We start from the raw sequence: 18,732 nt of genomic DNA on the forward strand, positions 1-18,732 counted from the left end.
TTATTGGCCAGCTGTCAATGAAATAAAATAAAATAAAATAATAAATAAATAAAACCAGAGAAACATGTATTGTAGAAAGATAGAGTGGGGTAGACTCTGAAAAAGTGTCCGGACATGGCTTAGAGCTGGAAGGCCACGTCCCAGTTCTTGGAATACTTTGCCCCGGATCTTAAGGAGCTCAGCGAATGAGCTTGGTAGAAGATGACGGGAAATTCAGTGCCAGCTGCCGTTCCAGAAAGTGGAGGTGGGTGGGATTTTCAGCCCTTGGTTCCCACCTAGTTGGACTTTGAGCAGTCTGTGCCTCAGCACACATGGAAGAACCAGACCTGGCAATTTTTTCCTTATCACATGGTAACATGCATCTGAAGGAAAGACCAACCTGAGCCCCCTTTACATATGCTGTCCCCTCCGGCAATCAACATGTAAGAGCCTGAGCTTAGGCCAGTAAACAAGATGTGGAGAATGAGGCTCAAAGGTGGGACAGCAATGCCACCACTGTCACCACTAACCCTCCCTTTTGTTTGAGACAGAGTCAAGGTAACTGAGGAGCAGAGAAGCTATGTAACTTGCCAAGTAACCTGGCAGCAATCAGGCCCCTTGGGGTCCTAATCCAGAGCTCTTTTAAAACCTCTTTGGTATGGAAATCTCTGCCTCAGTGCAGATGGATGCAATGCCTGCAGGAGCAAAGACCACAACTTTCCTGGTACAGCTTACATTTAGAGTGGGAAACTAACACAGTGTCTGCACACATCCTGACCAGCCACACACAAGTGCACACACATGTGCACACATGCACACACACACCCATACACAAATGCACACATGAACAAAACACACATGAACAAATGTGCACATGCATGCACATATGCACATTTTTACACATGCACAGAGTGGACAGTCCCAGGTACCCTCTCCCGCTTTTCTACGGGAAGCTGTATTGATTGATCAGCATAGACTATAAATACCTTTTCTCCTCGAGTTCCCTTTTCACCTCGTTCTCCTTGGAGACCCTAGGGAGAAAGAAAGAGCAGTGACACACATCTCAGTCTGGCTTACCTGTGCCTACTGTCTGAGTGCCTGTGGACAAACTGCCCGTCAGCTGCTGGCCAGGGTGGAGGGGATGGTAGCTTTGAAGACCCTATCTCCCCTGTGATCTAACACCACAAAGCAGCTACAATTCTCCCCAGGCCTGGGAGGCTGAGCCAGGCCTCTTCAAGGATGAAAGGTGAGCCCTTGGGGGATGGTCCCCTGCCTGGGCTAATCAGGTCCTTATGCCTACAGACTGGGACACATCCTGGCTCCTGAGCTCACCTGGCCAAGGGCAGAGATGTGGCTTTGGAGTCAGTCCCCACCACTACCTGGAGCCTGTGATTTCATCATGATCATGAATTACAGGAAGAGGCCCCAACATTGAACTGGAAACTCTGGCCCTTTAAGCCACATCCCTCCACCTCCCCCCAGGGAGAGTCATTGCCCCATTCCTGCATCTCCCGCACCTTCCTCTAGAGCAGCACCCAGACCCCATGCTGTGAATTCCCTGCCCCTCTGTGCACAGGCTTGGTGAAAATGCCAGCCAGGATGTGAGCTTCTCTGAGCACAGGATCTAAAATACGATCACCCCCCATCGCCCAATGGTCACTCTCTAGCCTCTCACCACACCTTACCTGTCTGACAGTGCTCAGCCCTAGGTGACATACCTTCCACCTCCCCCAAGTGAAATGAAAACCCCATGAGGACGGTTCCTTCAATACTGTATCCCCAGAGTCTAGAGCAGTGCCTGCCACTTGGTAGGCGCTAACAAGCATTTGTTGAATGAATAAAACATTCAATGAGTGACTGTGTCAATCACTTGATTAGCACAGGAATTCTGTAGAAGTTTTGCCTGAGGGCTACTGTCTCATTCTGTGGTGCAGAACGTCAGAAGGATGCATGTCCCTGCTCTTCCCAGACACGTAGTATCACACAGTGAGATACTGCACCCCAGCACAAGCTGAGGACAGCACATCTCCTCCCGGACAGGGGCCTCAGGCCAAGCCCACAGCTCCGTGCGGGGCCCTGCTGGGGGGGCATGAACGGGTCCCACATAACACTACGTGAACTCCTTATGCGGTCCCCTCTCTCTCCCCTCCTTTCTTGGAGAAAGGACTCTTGGACATTCAATGGTAAGGATGTTAAAGATGGCAGATACTGCCTTGACCTACTTGCTAATTCCAGGAATAATACATGTATCTTTGGCTTCTAGAGAAGAGTATAGGGCCAAAGTCACAAGAAGCTGTCCTGGAGAGCAGAAGATTTGCAGGACCACCGAGGCCTTAGGGGCAAGTGGACATCCATGATGTTTTAACATATTTTGGCCAGAAACACAGAGCTCAGAGGTCTTAAATGCCCTCAAGGCCATGCAAGCTGCTTTGTTTGAAAGTGACTTTTCATACTGCTTCTTTCATTTGCAGATAATCTCAAATATTTCCTGTTGAGAATCAAGAACAGGGTTAGATGCCCAAGAAGCCACTTGGCTCTTTATGTACCGTATCTGTTTGTTCATCCCATATTCACTGGAAACAGTGAACACGTAGCATGTGTCTGCATTGTTCTAAGGGAGAGGAACGCAATACATCCCACCTTGTTCCAGGAGTAGAGGACTGAACAGGTGGGTAAAAACAGCTGCTTTAGACCAAGTGTCAGAAACTCATGGTGTGCTGGTTAATATGCAGATTCCTGGGCTCCTCCCTGCTACCTTATCTATGTGCACTTAAACCTGTTCTCCAGGTGATTCTTAAGCATGGTAACATTGAAGAATGTCTGGTTAAAGAGAAGAGAGAGCAACACCTCACTGCCATGGATATGTGCAAAACAGCAGGTCCCAACTGTACAGATGGAGGTGGAGGGACTTGCAAGACAGCCTGGGTCCTGATTCCTGGAGAAGGGGACAGAACCCCTCCCAGACAAATGTCTTTACTTACGGGAGCTCCAACATGTCCAGGAAGTCCGGGAAGTCCAGGCGGTCCTTGGGGCCCCTGCAGAAGAGCGTTCATGAAGCAAAGGTTTGCAGATGGAAAGAAAAGGCAAGAGCCGAAGAATCGCTCAGTCAATAACCATGGGTGGTGATAAGATCTGCCGCTTCTCGCCCCACCAGGAGCTCCATGTGCTGCTTCTATGAGGTTTGTAGACCCCTTGACCTCTGCTTCCCTCCTCTACGCAGAGCTCTGGCCATCTGCCACCTGGAGGCACCAGGATTCACACCCAGATCTGCTCCACTTCAAGGAACAGCTAACAGAGTGCGCCCCGGAGCCATCATGAGGCCAAATGCGACAATTCCCATTTCCACGTGCCCCATTTCCTTTGGCATTCCTGAGATCTGGCCTGGATATGTTCACAGCTTCTGAAACAACCCAACTGGTGCCTGCAGCTCATCATTCACACTTCACCACGGGGTCAGTACCACTGGGACGAGTCCTGACGAAGAGCCCAACAGAAGTCGGAAGAGCCTGGAGGCTCCACCACTACCCAGACCGGAATTGCCACAGCTTTTGAGAAACTGATGTGGAAATAGCTATTAAAATCTACTAAAGTAAAAATGTGCATGTCCTGAGCCAAGGGTACACCAACTTCTTTAACCTATCTTACTGCAATAAAATATAGTACACAGATACTATACTGTACATCCACACATACACATATAGTACACATGCACACACACATGCACACATTTATTGCTACATTAATTTTAATGGAAAACAAATGAAATTAGAAACAATATTCAGGACCATAAATAGGAGAAAGGTTATATAAATTACAACACATCCATATCACAGAATACTATGGATGGATTAGGAGAATGGGCAGGGTCTATCTGTATTTATGTGAAAAGATGTCTCTAATCTCTTGTTAAATAAAAAAGATGAAAGGCCAAGTATGATATAATCCATATTTTGGAAACATCAGATGTGTGAATATGATTTTTATTAAATTCTTAAATTAGGATAACTCCTAAATATGCATGCAGTTATATGAGAAGGGATGGAAGGGACAAATTTGTTTTGCATCAGGACGTGGCCCCTGGGAATGTGGGACAAGCACAGCTCCCAGTGACACTTACCCGCATGCCGACCTCACCAGGCAGCCCCGGCTCTCCCAGCTCTCCTGGCTCCCCCTGCACACACAAAACAGCACATGGCCATAGCCTGGCAGGACACAGGCTCGGACACAGGCTCAGGCACAGCAGAGAGTCCCAGAGCCTCATGGGGTGCCTGTTCTCTGCAACTCAGAACTCAGCACAGAAATAAGGTAACAGGTGATCAGGGGCCCAGGCTCCCTTGGATGCTTTTCCTATAAGCAAAGACATCGATTCTCACTGCATACAGTGTTTATCTCAGCTCTGACTCAATCCTGCCACAAGAGGGCAACAAAATTAAATTTGGACAGAACAGGGACAAAGCATCATGACTGAAGTCATGCTGATGGCTGTCTTCATGGAGCAGGATTTTGGCTACCTGGGAAGTGAGAGGGAAGTGAAAAGGGAGTCCAGGGATTCATGGAATTTCCCTTTCTCTCCAGGTTCCCAGGAGCTCTGACATTCTGTCCTGAAATGCTCCTAACTGTGAACTAATGGGGTGCTCCCAAGTCAGGTTTCTACTTTGAGACCTGATCACACGTGGCTCAAAATGACAGAGTAGAGAAGTAGACATCCCAGAACCAATTTCCATCTGGGTTCTTGGTGGAGAAGAATATCCCTCCTTCCTTGGAGCAGACTGACAAACCAGAGCTGAGATCACTTTCTGCCTGGGTGTCTGGAGTGTGTTCCCTCTCCAGAAACTCAGAGGCAGGTGGGGTGAAGGAGTGAAGTCTGGAATAACGGTAAGAGGAAGGCTGGCTGGCCATGCAGGGCATGGGGTACTGCCTGGGTCTTGCCCCGACTCCTCTAGCTACAAGCTGAGGACTTGGAGAAATCCCTCACCTCACTGGGGCTGGTTCCAAGTCTAGGAATTGGGGATAACAAGACCTCCAGGCAGAGCGGCCTGTCAACTAAGTGAGAAAATAGCTTCCAAAAAGGTGCAGGTGATGCCCGGGTGTTTTTGTAACCCTTTAGCTGAGCTCCAGGGATGTGGGAAGATCACGGTACAAATAAGCCCCAACTCAAGCCTGGCCCTGGCAATGGCCACCCCCCTCAAGGACACAAGGCTTTGGCCAGGAGGCCCCCTGACCAGGGCTGCCATGTGGGCTAGGGCTGTGAGGACAGAACTCACCCTCACGCCTTTGCTGCCATCTCTCCCAGGGGGACCGGGTGGGCCCAGTGAGCCCTAGAATAAGAGAAAGAGAACAGCAACTAGTAAAAAACAAGGAAAACACTGGGACAGACTCTTGAATCCTGGTGCATAGTGGAGAAAGTGCCAGGCAGGGAGTTGTGGCCAAGCCTTTGCTACTCAAGCTTTTGCAACTCACCAGCCCACAGCCTTGGCATCAAATGCAGATGTCCAGGCTTCACTCTAGACCTACTGCATCAGGGTCCACATTTTAACAGGACCCCCAGGTGATCTGTATGCACCTGACAGTGTGAGGGAGAAGCTCTGGTCCATAACCTCTCCTGCCTGGAGTGTGGCCCTTCCTCACTCTGGGCACCGAATCATCCATGTAAAGTGGGGGGCTGCAGTGGGGCTCTCAGCTTTGGCATCACAGACATTGGGCTGGACGTATCTTTGTTGTGGGGGTGCCCTGTGCATTGTAGGATGTTGGGCAGCATCCCCAGATGCCAGTAGCACCCTCCAATTGAGACAAGCAACATGTCTCCAGATATTGCCAAATGTCTCCTGGGAGTCAAAATCACTCTTTGTTGAGAACTACGGGCTAGAAATTTTCTATTTTCATGGGGATGAACTCCAATCTAATGAATCTCAGGCATACACATGTGACAAGCACGAATATGGAGCAGCCGTGGGGAGAAGGGGAGCCCCTGGACCAGGCTCCTCCTGCCTTTTTTGTTTGTTTGTTTACCTCTACACACTTCCCTGCAGAGGGCCTGGGGAGGAAATCTTAAAAAGGGAACTCTGGGATCACTAAGCTTCCATCCAGTTCTGAAACCGCTTGGTTCAGATCAGTAGATTCTGGCAGGGACCTTCTGCCTGGCTCTCCCTTCCCTCAGCCTTCCGCATGACACTGAGCAAGGAAATGCTTCTCTCTGGGATTTTTTTCCATCTGTAAAGTGAGGCTGTTGGCTATTCAATGAATAATCAAACTGATGAATCTAAATGTAAAGTTTACAAAACACTACGTGCTAGAGTGTATTTTTGCATACATTGTCTTATTTTTTTAAAGATAATTTATTATACATATATGTGGGGTACGGAGTTGACTTTCAGTAGTTGTATACAGCGTGTGATGACCAGATCAGGATAGTTGGCTTATTCATCATTGCCATACGTAGTCATTCTTTGTGTCCACTAACCAATTTCTTGTTAACTCCCCTCCCCTCCACTTTTCTACCTCCAGCAGCCACAGTTCTTTGCTCTCCTTCTAAAAGTCCTCATAATAACCCTACACGACAGATATTATTTTCTCAAAGGCACATCAGACATTACATATTTCTAGTTTTTATCTACAAATTAACATGCATGCACACACACACTCATATGTGCTTTTAAAATTTCTATGAAACGCCTTTTATGGTCTCAACATTCTAAGTTAGTGTGATCTTGAAGAGAAAAGTGGACAGATGTCTCTGTCCCTGTCACCAGACAGACATGAGTCTGTCCCAGCTCTGCACTTTCTGGCTGTGTGACCTTAAACAATATTTATATTAAAAATGCTGTTGCTGATAGTTCTTTACTGCAGGTTTACAATGTGCAGGTGCTGAGCACATTACATTCACCTCAGCATTTAGTTTGTCCCCACAACAGTTCTATAAAAGAGAGGCAATTATTATCTCCATTTTTTAGTTTAGAAATGAAAGCACAGAAGGGTTAAATAATTTGCCCAAAGTCACAGCATTTGTATGTAGAAGAGCTAGACTTTGGGCCCCAGAGCATGTTCCTTAATGTCTGCACAACACTTTAACAGTGTTTGCACACACATCAGTGTACTGGATGCTTGGCAGACCTGAGAACTAAATACTGTTACCCTCACTCTACATCTGAGCACACCAGGGCACAGAGAGGGACAGTGACTTTCTCACGGCCACCCAGAAGTCCCCGTGGCAGAGGGAGGCAGGTCGGGGCAGCTAACGCCTGAGTACTCAGTTGCTGCTCTCCAGGGAGCACGCTTCTCCTCTTCCCCTCAGTCAGCCTGGCTTCACTGAGATTACTGGAGCTCCATTAACTGCCTCATGGGAGGCAGACGCTCTACGGAAGGCTAATGTCAGGAACAGGGTGGGCTCAGCTCCCCAGATGCCCCACCCATTTCCAAGACCCAAGCTCCATCTCCTACCCCCTGATGCACTGACCCAAACAAATGGTTCGTGCATTTCCTGATGGTGGAAACACCAGCCCCCTTAACTCCACCTCCCTCAAACCCTAGGATTAAATTCAAGATTTTCTAAAAGAGGAAGCATCCCAAAAGAATAAGGATTTCCTCTGAGAAAAGGCCTTGATGGTGCTTCCCTCCAGAATCAGACCTGTTGGGGTGACTTAGTGCAGAGTTTGCAGGAGACATTGGTTACCCACATAAGACGGTGGGTCCTTGAATGGCCAGTCTGTCTCTGGTGTCTGCAGGTTGGGAAATCCTGCAGCTCAAAGCAGGGAAGGGATGTCTCAATGGGCTTCTGCCTCAGGAATAAAGGTGGGGAGCAGCAGCGTATTTTTGCTGCAAGGACCATCTAATAAAGGGAGTCAGGGATGAGAACAGAGACAACGCCAGAGAGAACTCTAGAGAGTTCCAGAGCCTTTGGAACTCATACACATAGTTGCTGTGTTTCTAGGCTTGTGCATCCTTTAAAATAGATGGCCAACAGATATCTGTGTGAATCTGTCTCAAGAACAAGACAGCAGCTCTGTGGGGGGGAGAGCAGGACGTAACTACCTCCATGTCACTGGCACCTAGCTTGGTGCGGGCTCCGTGGGGGCTCTATGTGCTCAAATTCTTCCAGAGCTTTGCAGGCTTGTAAGGGTAGAAACTGGAAAACTCTCCTACTTTAAAATTATTCTTCGGGGGGTTGTAAGCCCCAGAAACAAAGGGAGCAGCCAGGTGTGGTGAAGAGGTACTGTCCCTAGAGCAAGTGAGTCACAGCTTCAAATTCTCCCCCCATCACTTAGTACTAATGACTTTGGCCATGTTAGTAAAATGCTCTGAATCTCAGTCTTCATCTGTAAATGGGATTGCCAACCTAAATTCAGGATCTGTGCTTCCCAAAGGCATAGACAACAGGCAAATTGATTTGGGATGACTGGTGCAAACGAGCCAGCCATTCTGCTTTATTAGGGGGCTGGGCTACCTTTGCTGTGTATTCTAAATAAGTGTCTCTTGGGAAGTGAATATTTTATGTGTCAAAGAGGGTAAAGCCTATTTTTGAATTTAATATTATGGGGTTAAGATAACCAAACTGGCACTGAAATAGATGTATTTCCACCCTCAAGTCATTATGAGATCCAGGCATTTCATTAGATGGGTCTTAGCCCTTATGAAATTTTTGCCACCAACCTGACCCAGATATTTTACTGATGTTAAGATTACTGTCACCTAATCTTAATGCTGCAATACCATCATGCTCCTGTGATACACCTTCCAAATTCTCCATTTGAACTGCCCACCAGCTGACTGCAGTGGCTTTGAAAAGAGAAAGTTACGGCCCTAGGCTGCCCATTCATATCCCAGGGGAAAATCGCTTAACCTCCCTGAGCCTCAGTTTCACCATTTGTAAGTGAGCAGAGGTTTTCACTGCTTTCAGATGAGAAATAAATGTGGGCATAATTTGTAGATCATAAAATATTATTAAAACACATCTTGTTTGTATTCTATTAAGAACATTCCCCCCAAGTCCATGGGATGGGTCAGTTAAAGGACTGGGGAAAAGACTAGAGGTTGCTCTGAAATTGATAAGGTCAGACATAAGAAGAATTTCAAAGAAAATGTGTAAGGCAAGATCCACAATAAAGTACAGAGGGGAAAAAAGAAAAACAAAATAAAAGGGAAAAAGGAAGAAAGGAAGAGAGAGAAAGAAGAAAGGAGAAGCACTTGATTGGAGAGAGAAGTTCTGGATTCTCATGCAGCCTGCGTCTCACGCTAGCTGAGCAGAACAAACTACTTGCCCTCCTGTGTCTCAGCCCCATCACCTGTGAAAGGTAATGGTACCTCTGGCCCAAGGCAGTTGGTAAGATGCCTTGAGACAACACTGGGGGAAATACGTGTATAAAGGGAAATTCAAAACATGCATCAGTTACTGTTATTTTGGGTAGATTACACAAGCCTCCGTTTTTCATCTATAAAAAAGAAATCAACATTCAGGTTGTTAGTAGGATGACAGCAGGTAATACACGTGAAATCCACTGCAGAAGATGACAAGAGGGTCTTCCCCAAGTTCATGCTGGCAGTTATGATTCACAATCGGGCTTGATTTCAAGCCCAGGCTCTGGCCTCTCTCCCATCCCTGCCTCCCCACCACACACACACACACACACACACACACACACACTTGCCTCCATGATCCCACTTGGAGACCCACGGGAAGACAGCCATCTAGCAGGAAACCACCCACCCACCCACACCCTCTTGTCACTATCCAGAGCCCCAGGGATCACACTGTCACCTCATCAGGCACGATACAGGGAAATGAGAGGACAGATGGTTTCTCTTTTGGTTGATTAAATATCATGACTTATTTCTAAATGTTGACAAAGAGATTGCTTCATTGCTAGAGTTGCTATGTCAGTAAAATTCTTCCTCCATTTGGTAGGAGACAGAGGAGGCCCTTCAGATGGGATCTTAGGAATACTCTAGACATTGGTCCTCAAAGTGTGGCTCTTGGACCAGCAGCATCAGCATCACCCATGGCCTTATAAGAAAGGCAAATTCTCTGGCCTCACCAAAGACCAACTGAATCAGACACTAAGAAAGTGGGTCCTCCAGGTGATGTGAATGCTGGCTCAAATTTGAGAACCACTCAGACAAATGCAGGCTGAGAAGTCAGAAAACATGAGCCCAAATCCTGGCTCAGCCACATAGAGAGGTAAAGTCACTGGTACTGGACCCCACAGGTAACAGCCTGTAAAAAGAGGACAACAATATCCACCTTGAAAGTTAAACTAAACAGTGTGTGCATGAATCCCAGCAGACAGTAGGCACTTGTAAACACTAGGTACTGCAGTTATCATTGTTAGATGTTGTATGAATTATTTTGGAATAATTGAAGAAAGGCAAGAAGCTCTGTGTTGGCCCACCTGGAATGTGCTTTCTAATAACACTCTCTAGGCTTTCTGAGTCCCTGGGAGTTACAGAAGTCCTCCTCAGGGGAGGCGGAAGAGCTCTGACATTTTGCAGCTGCCGGCTGCCTCTGGGGATAAGACCTCATTAATGCTGAGCATGCAGAAGACGTCATTTGGTGTATAAAAACATGGAACACTATGCTGGTGTAATGGTAATTATATTTAATGTTTATGAGCACTTTTAAAAATATAAGTCATTTATTTTCATTAGCTCATTTCATCCTTGCAGGAAACCTCTGAGGTGAGTACTATTATTTGCCAGCTCAGAGATGAGAAAAGCAAGGTTTACAGGGGTTAAGTAACTGACCCACTGCCACATAGTCTGCAGCTGAGCCGAGGTCTAGACCCAGCCAGTCTGTGTCCAGGTCTTCACCATTAGCCTCTCTTGCCCTCCTGGTCCAGTAGTCCAGCATTTACCATTCCCATCAGTACTTTCACCCTCCTGTACAAAGCCTTGGGTCTTGTGACTGGTCCATCAGACTTGGCAAGCACCTGAGTGTCAGACAGAACTGGAGGGAACACTGCAGACTTTCCTATTCCCGCTCTGCCTGGGGCTGTGAGATCCTGTGAACTCAAACTTCTCCAGGTGTCCTTCAGTACCATGGACAGATCCCGTGGCACCTTTATTTATTCTCTCAGCATTTTGCTCCCAACCTGTAAGGCTATTTGAGGGCACCTAAGCAGCTAAACTAATTTTCTCCTAAACCCTTTAATTATTGTAAAAATAGAAGGCACTCAACCACAGTTGTCCAACTCGATAACCATGAATAATGCACATTAATGCACAGGCTAAGAATAGGAGCTGGGGGTGCTGACTTAGCCAGCTGCAAACAAAGAGAAAGGGACCCAGAGCTAAGGCAAAAGGCATAAATACATCTTAGAAGTTTCACACATATAAACACAAACATATAATTTATATTTTCTGGCTCAGAGGCTCAAGAATGCATATTTTATTTAAAATAAGTTGATTCCTATAAGGAACATGGTTTTTGAGGGCCAAGAACTCTCAGATAGCAGTATGCCTTTTAGCAAGGGCAAGGAACTGGCACTGCCAATGCAGTGGTTAGGAGTGGGGAATCCCTGCTCTTGTGTCCTGTGTCCTTTGTCCTGTATCAGACAGAACCAACCTCAGCCCCAGTCACTCACCAGCTCTGTGACCTTGCGCATGGCCCAACCTCCTTAAACTATAGGGGGCTGAAGCTCATAAACTGAATAGTCTGGCACATACTGAAATCAATAAGAGGCTGATGTCATGATTCTTTCCACTACATGGCACCTTCTTTTCAGACAAAGTCCCTGTACCATTCCAGATAAAATCCCCTATGCTGACCAATGAATTCTGCATGGGTGCCATTGCCAACACCTTCATCCTGTGCTTTCAGGGAGAATCAGAAAATCAAAAGTGTGACAATTATCCTTCCTATGCCATGTATTTCACTTGTACCAGAAACCCCTTGTCTTAGTCCATTTGGGCTGCTATTACAAAATACCATAGACTGGGTGGCTTGTAAATAACAGAAATTTATTTGTCACAGTTGTGGAGGTTGGGATGTACAAGATCAGGTACCAGAAGATTTGGTGTCTAATGAGGGCCCCACTCAAAAAAAACAAACAAACAACAACAACAACATCAACAACAACAACAACAACAACAAAAAACAACCGGGGGGGTGGTGGAGAGGAAGATATAACAACCACAACTTTTTTTTTTTTTTTGGCTTGTAAATAACAGAAATTTATTTGTCACAGTCGTGGAGGTTGGGATGTACAAGATCAGGTACCAGAAGATTTGGTGTCTAATGAGGGCCCCACTCAACAACCGGGGGGGTGGTGGAGAGGAAGATATAACAACCACAACTTTTTTTTTTTTTGGCTTGTAAATAACAGAAATTTATTTGTCACAGTCGTGGAGGTTGGCATGTACAAGATCAGGTACCAGAAGATTTGGTGTCTAATGAGGGCCCCACTTTCTGGTTCATAGATGGCTTTCTGTTTCTGTAGCCCCACACAGTGGAGGGGACAGATGATCTCTTTGGGGTCTCTTCTATTTATTTATTTATTTATTATATATATATATATATATATATATATATATTTATTTATTTGTTTATTATTTTTTTATTTTGTCAATATACAATGTAGTTAGTTATTGTGTCCCATCACCAAATTTATAATCCCACTCATAAGGTCTCCACCTTCATGACCTAATTACCTGCTAAAGGCCCCTCCTCCTAATACCACCATTTAGGGGTTAGGATTTCAATGTATGCATTTTGGGGGGACAATAACATTCAGACTGTAGTGCCCTTCATGTTTAGACGTGTTTTATGGTTTCCTGAGAATTTCCCCAGTCACTGCTCAGGGAAGCACCAGTGAGGAAAATCCGTATGTAGCAGAACTCCCTCTCCCTTCCTCACCCACCTCCACCATCCAATTCTTTCTCCAAGAAATCTTCTCATCTCACAATTTCAGAGTCTGCTTTTGAGAAACACTGAAGACAGAACCTGGCTTAGGTGAAAAGGACTCACTCTTTGAGAAGGTGGACAGAACAAGGTGCATCTGCTATGTTGGGATCAGAGAGAAGCCACTGTAAGAGCAGACCTGATTGTCACTTGCAGGGTCCCCATCTCAACAGAAGCAAGGCTGAGTAGAAACATCCCCTCTGCTACTGGCTCTGCCCTATGAGACATGCAGTGGTCAGACTTTTTTTTTTTTTTTAAACATTCTCATAACCAACCGCCACCCTGTCCCCTTTACTTTCAGGGACAGATAATGAATTAATCATTCCCCAAAGTTCATGTCCCCCATTTGGCTGTCTGCCTGGTCCTCTAGCATAGTGCCTGACCTTCAGTAGGTAGTTGTTATAATTTTTAACAATCTGGAGCTTATTATAAACTACTTTGTCCTCTTCCTACAGCTTTTTACAATAAAATCAATCACAACTCGTGTGTGTGTGTGTGTGCATGTGTGTGTGTGTGTGTTTCTAAGCCCTTTTCCATGAAATGCAGATAACAAAGTTTCCATCTGCAATGATTGGGAGAAATGAGTAGGACAATGTCCATGCAACCGCCCAGCTTGATGCTTGAACCTCAAAGCTTGCTGGATCGGAAACAGCCCTAGGATTTCAACAGGCAGAAAGAAAAGATGGATATGCAAGAGGGAGGAAAGAGTAACAGGAGGTAAAACATCCTGAGAGTGTCCTGGGAAAGGTGATCCCAGAACTAGCAGGAGAAAAATACTGGGGAAGGGTCACTTGGGTCCCCAACACATGAGATAGGACATGTACTCCAAACACAGGACTTCATCTCCCAAATACCAAAGAGCAGAGTAACAGCCACATATTAATGTCAAACACAAATTCATGTGCACTTGTGCGTTTTGATTGGGACTGCATAGTTGAAACCAAAGAAAGATATTTGGAGCTGAAGAACTCCCGGCACCCTGACCTGAACAGCCGGCTGTCATGGTCCACAGCAACGTGGAGGAGCCTGCTTTGTCCAGTTTCAAATCACTGGAGGACAAGATGCAGCAGGCTCCTTGGGGACCTGGTTTGAAATAAATGTGTGCTTTTCTGGGGACCTGGGGACCAAGATGCTGATTGCTGTGAACCTGGCTTTCTAGCAACCCTCCTTAATTTCATCCCGATGGCTTTGGGTGTCCTTTCCTCAGTTTAGTTATAAGCACCTTCTTTGTTTAGCTTCCTGGTGAACCACAGAGACTCTCCTAGGCCATGATTTTGGAACACAGGGTGGGTTTCATGTGGTTCTGGCATCCTCTTCAGGATAGGTAGTGGAAGCCCTGAGGCGGCGGCATCCCGGGAAACTGGAACAGTCTCGGCTATTTGTCTGGCTCAGAGACAGCTTTCACCACATTCATCCCTTGCAAGGTTTATGGTGCCAGTAAAAATTGAAGAAAACCATAAAAGACAGTGAGCTGATGTTTTTGTACCCAAAATTCTGCCTGCTGCTGAGTCAATGAGCTCAATAAAATCAACTGAGTTTCATATATTTGCTTGCTGATTTTTTTTCCTGGTGCACCACACTGTGAAATCTGAACACAAAATCCATATGAAGTTTTATTTACAGCCATATGGATTTCTGTGAAAATGCTTAAGAAAGGACTTTTTGGTGGTTGTTTTGGGTTTTTTTTCCTCCCCTACCAAATCTGAGAACCTAGTTGCTGACTTAAGCGTGGCTTTATGGGACATCTTGCTCCCGTTTCCTTCCCTGTAGGTCTCCAGGGCCCCCACCTACCTATCAGGTGCAATCTGGGCTCCAGGAGGGTCTGCAAAGCCCTTGCCTTCCTGTGTCCTCTGTCACCCCCCACTCCAGGGAAACTGGGTTTTCTCAGGACCCAGCACTGACCCACCTCCATGACTGTGTCTAGGCAATCCTGCTTGAAAGGCCACCCTAGGCATCCCAACCCAACTCTAATTCTAATTGTAATACTAATAATAGCTTCTATCCACAAAGACAGCAAAGACCCCTGGCTGGAAGTGCATCACCTCCAGGTTCTGAGCATCAGAGGTGCTGGCTCAGGTGAGCCTCAGCTGCACCCAGCAGTGTCACTTACAAGGGTCCATTTCATGGCTAAACTTCTCAGTGACACCTCATCTTCCTCAAAATGGCTCATTTTATGGTAGCAAAATGACTGCAGGAATTTCAAAGCTCTCGTTTTCATAGCCTTGGGTCAGAGAGAAAAGAGCATTTGTCTCCAGCTTTCTAAGTGAAAGCACTGAGTCTGTTCAGTTTGGACTAACTTAGATAACGAGCCTGAACTGGTCCTCACGCTTAGGGAATCACTTAGCCCAGACTCTTGCCAATGTCTTCTCATGGTGCCACATTTGCCAGGTGCCCTGCTAAGTTCTTTCCATGGAGAAACTCATCAAACCCTGAAATCAACCTTACGAGAGTGTATTGTTGTGGTTACTATTATATTCAGTGTGCAGGTGAGGAAACTGAGGTACCAGGAATTGTAATGACTCCTCCAAGGTTATCCAGGACAGGAGCAGTGCCAGGTTCCCAAGCCTGACCCTCAGTCACTGACACATTCTGCCACGTGTGCCCACCAGCATCACACCGTCCAGTATTCCACAAACACCCAAACCAGGAGAGAGAGCTTTTCCCTCCAAAATCATGTCGCTTTTTGTTTTCATCCATAAACAATTGTGAATATACTATAGTTAAAAGGATTTTCATTATAATGTTCTACCACCATTAAGATCAATTATACCCCAAATTCCACTACCTTAATGTATCGATTATTTTAATTGTACACACACCTTAACGTGTAAGCATGTACAGCTTCATGCTCTGCTATTTTATTTGCATTATGCTGCATGCATATCTCTGTATTATAAGGTCTTTTTAATCTTCATCTATGTCCATCTGGTTGATGTAGTATAAGTTTCCATTAAGTTGTTTCCATTTTTTTTGTTGTGGTTGTAATGGCAGTTGTTAGGAGTACTTGTAAAGAACAGTGCCTGCTTAGGGTCATTTTGCTTGTTTCTGTTTTTCCCTTTATGAGAATTATGCTTATGATAATTTCCTGGATGTAAAACTAGTGAGTCAAAAGCTGCACTTTTGGGGGAGTTTTATTTCCTACCTAACCCCCTGCCATGAGAAATACAACACCAAGTATCCCAGGAAACCTCTAAGGCACTTTTCTGATGTGACCACTGTCCCCTATTCCACTCCCAACACACCCTGTGGACCAGGCAGAGTTTCTTAAGGTCATCGTTGCCCTCTACTTGTGTGACAAGGAGGAAGAGGTCATAGAGATGGCACAGCCTGACTCACTGAAGGCACAGTAAGGAGAAGGACAGACCCAGGTTCAACCCGGGTGAACTCACAGCTCTAGCCCACATGTTAGGTCCTTGAATATTATCTATTGAAGTAACTGATATGTCACTCTCGGATGGATTTTAGCAATGGCTTCCAGCAGAAAAAGAAAAATAAATGCAAGGGGAAGGATTTTTAACGTGCACCTACTGTGTGCCATGGACTAAGCAAGGTGCTTTCACAGGCCTTACCAACGTCCTGTAATTTTCACAAGAGCCCTAGGAGGTTGGCATTGATAGCTGCACTTTACAGATGAGTTGCTGAGACTCAGCGACACTGAACAGAGATGAATCACCCAGTCCCTGGCAGAGATGGGATCCAAACCCAGTCTGTCCAACTCCCAAACCTGCCTTCTTTCTGTCACCTGAGCCCACGTTTGAGCACAAAATCAAGGTTGCCTTTGCTCTCCTTCCTCCCAGACGCCAGGTTTCTAAGGAAAAGAGGATAACCCGGGAACAGCACAAATCTACAAAGAGGAAACCGGAGCGGACGCTCTGGCTTCGGGACACTAGAGGGAGCTGCGGGCCCAGAAAGGGGCAACCACGGGGTGGGTGTCTCTGCTGGCTCCTCCCTAGAAGGCTCTGGTCCCCCCACAGCAGAAGGACCCTCAGGACGCACCACAGGAAATTTACTGGAAGCCACAAACTTTGCCATTGTTTTTGTTGTTTCTAAATCTTTTACTATCGTGGGGTTCATGGTCCAGTTGATTCTGCCAGCTGCACCGCCACAAAACATGGGCAGACTCAGCTGCCCACACAAAGGCAACCTTTTACCAATGTCCTCACTGTACTTAGTAATTTTCTCAAGATGGAAGAACCGAGAGACCAGAGGCGTCAGAGGAGGTCATCACCCCCTCCCCGCTATCTCCAACTCTACCCTAAATTGCTCCAAACCAGCCCAGAGCAGTGGCTGTGTGTCATCATCATCATCACTACCATGACAGCATTAAAAACTATGATCGATTAACAAGAACAACATCACCGGTCATTGAGCACTTGCTGTGCCAGCCGATGTGTCGAACCCTTGATGTGTCTTTTCTCCTTTCGCCCTCCCAGCAATCTTACATGCTAGGAACTATTATTATTCCCTTTTCAAGAAAAGGAAACTGAGGCTCAGAGTAGCCCAAGAATAGACCCATGTTTAAGATGAGGTAGAGGCAGAATTTGAAGCTGGATCTGTTCAATTCCAGAGTCTATTCTCCTTCTACTGATATATGAAGATCCACAATCCGTTCATTCATTTGGCAAGCATTTATTTAGTGCCAGCTGTCTCCCAGACATTTTGAATGAGGATCCACTCCGCCCTTTTCTTTTTTCCACACCCCAACACCTAGACTGTGGGTAGCTCTTTTGGGCATCCCCTAAAAGGCTACCTTCCTCCTTTACTTTAGCTTTATTACTAAGCTAAGGTACATTTGCCCCAGGATCCCTGTGGTGAATATGAGAACAAACAGGAGCCAGAGAGGAGGCGAGCTTCCAAAACAAGGGGCAGAGGCAGCCTAAGAACCAGGGCACTGGGAATGATTACCAAATCCTAGAGCTGCCACCTGAAGGGGCCTTTATGCCTCATCTCATCCCACCCCCTCATTTTTACAGATGAGGAAGCCGAGACCAGACATGGAGCTGACTCACTCCTCATCACACAGCTAAGTTGTGGCAGAATCTAGACTCAGACTTTGCTAAAAATGCCAGCTGCAGGGAAATGTCAACCAAGGACAGAGCCAGAAGTGCCGGAGCCTGCTCAGCAGTCCACCTCTCCTGCCAGCACCAAATACATGAGGAGGTGTCCTGGTTCTCCAATGTGGTGCTGCAGGCAGGGCTCTGGGCACACGGGAAGTGCCTCCGGTGTGAGGACGCAGGCAACTGAGGCTTCCGTCGTGAGCCCAACCCACAACTGATGAGGCAGAGATGCACCTGCTGCCCCTGGGTAGAAAGGAGGCTGTCGGTCCCTGCCTGGGGACATGAACACACATAAAGGACAATACATCAGAAGGAGGAAAGGCTGGCCCAGGAGGAACACAGGAAGACCACAGAGTCACGTGGTATTGCCAAGCAAGCATCCCCCAGATCAAGTATTCTGACTTGAAGGGCCCCGGCAGTCCCAGCTCCCGACACTGAGAAATACCTGGCTGTCCCGTTATACCCTGTGCTCTGGTCTGCATGCACTGGAAGTGAGCTTGCTGGCACAAAAAATCGCCACTCAACACTGTTGGTGGGATTTCAAAATGTTGTAGCCACTGTGGAAAACAGTATGGAGGTTCCTCAAAAGATTAAAGATAGAACTGCCATATGATTCAGCAATTCCACTTCTGGGTATTCATCCCAAAGAGTTGAAATCAGAATATCAAAGAGATGTCTGCACCCCTATGTTCACTGCAGCATAATTCATGGTAGCCAAGATATGGAAACAACCTAAGAGTCCATCAGTGGATGAAGGGTTAAAGAAGATGTGGAATATGTACACAATGGGATATTATTCAGCCTTTA

The 18,732-nt window shown here is 46.4% G+C and overlaps 1 protein-coding gene across 1 annotated transcript in view; it reads right to left on the reverse strand.

Moving 5' to 3' along the window:
• Window positions 1-18,732, reverse strand: part of COL22A1 (collagen, type XXII, alpha 1) — a gene marked incomplete at its 3' end in the record, with an annotated part of 125,327 nt that overhangs the window by 21,219 nt on the left and 85,376 nt on the right. The window contains exons 13-16 of the mRNA XM_008575803.1: window positions 5,244-5,297; window positions 4,097-4,150; window positions 2,961-3,014; window positions 966-1,010 (exon numbers count right to left, since the gene is read on the reverse strand). Coding sequence (XP_008574025.1) covers window positions 966-1,010; window positions 2,961-3,014; window positions 4,097-4,150; window positions 5,244-5,297 — 207 coding nt within the window. The remainder of the gene's footprint in view (window positions 1-965; window positions 1,011-2,960; window positions 3,015-4,096; window positions 4,151-5,243; window positions 5,298-18,732) is intronic.

This window comes from Galeopterus variegatus, unplaced genomic scaffold (genome assembly GCF_000696425.1).
Source record: "Galeopterus variegatus unplaced genomic scaffold, G_variegatus-3.0.2 Scaffold1240, whole genome shotgun sequence".
In the NCBI taxonomy this organism is placed as follows: Eukaryota; Metazoa; Chordata; class Mammalia; order Dermoptera; family Cynocephalidae; genus Galeopterus; species Galeopterus variegatus.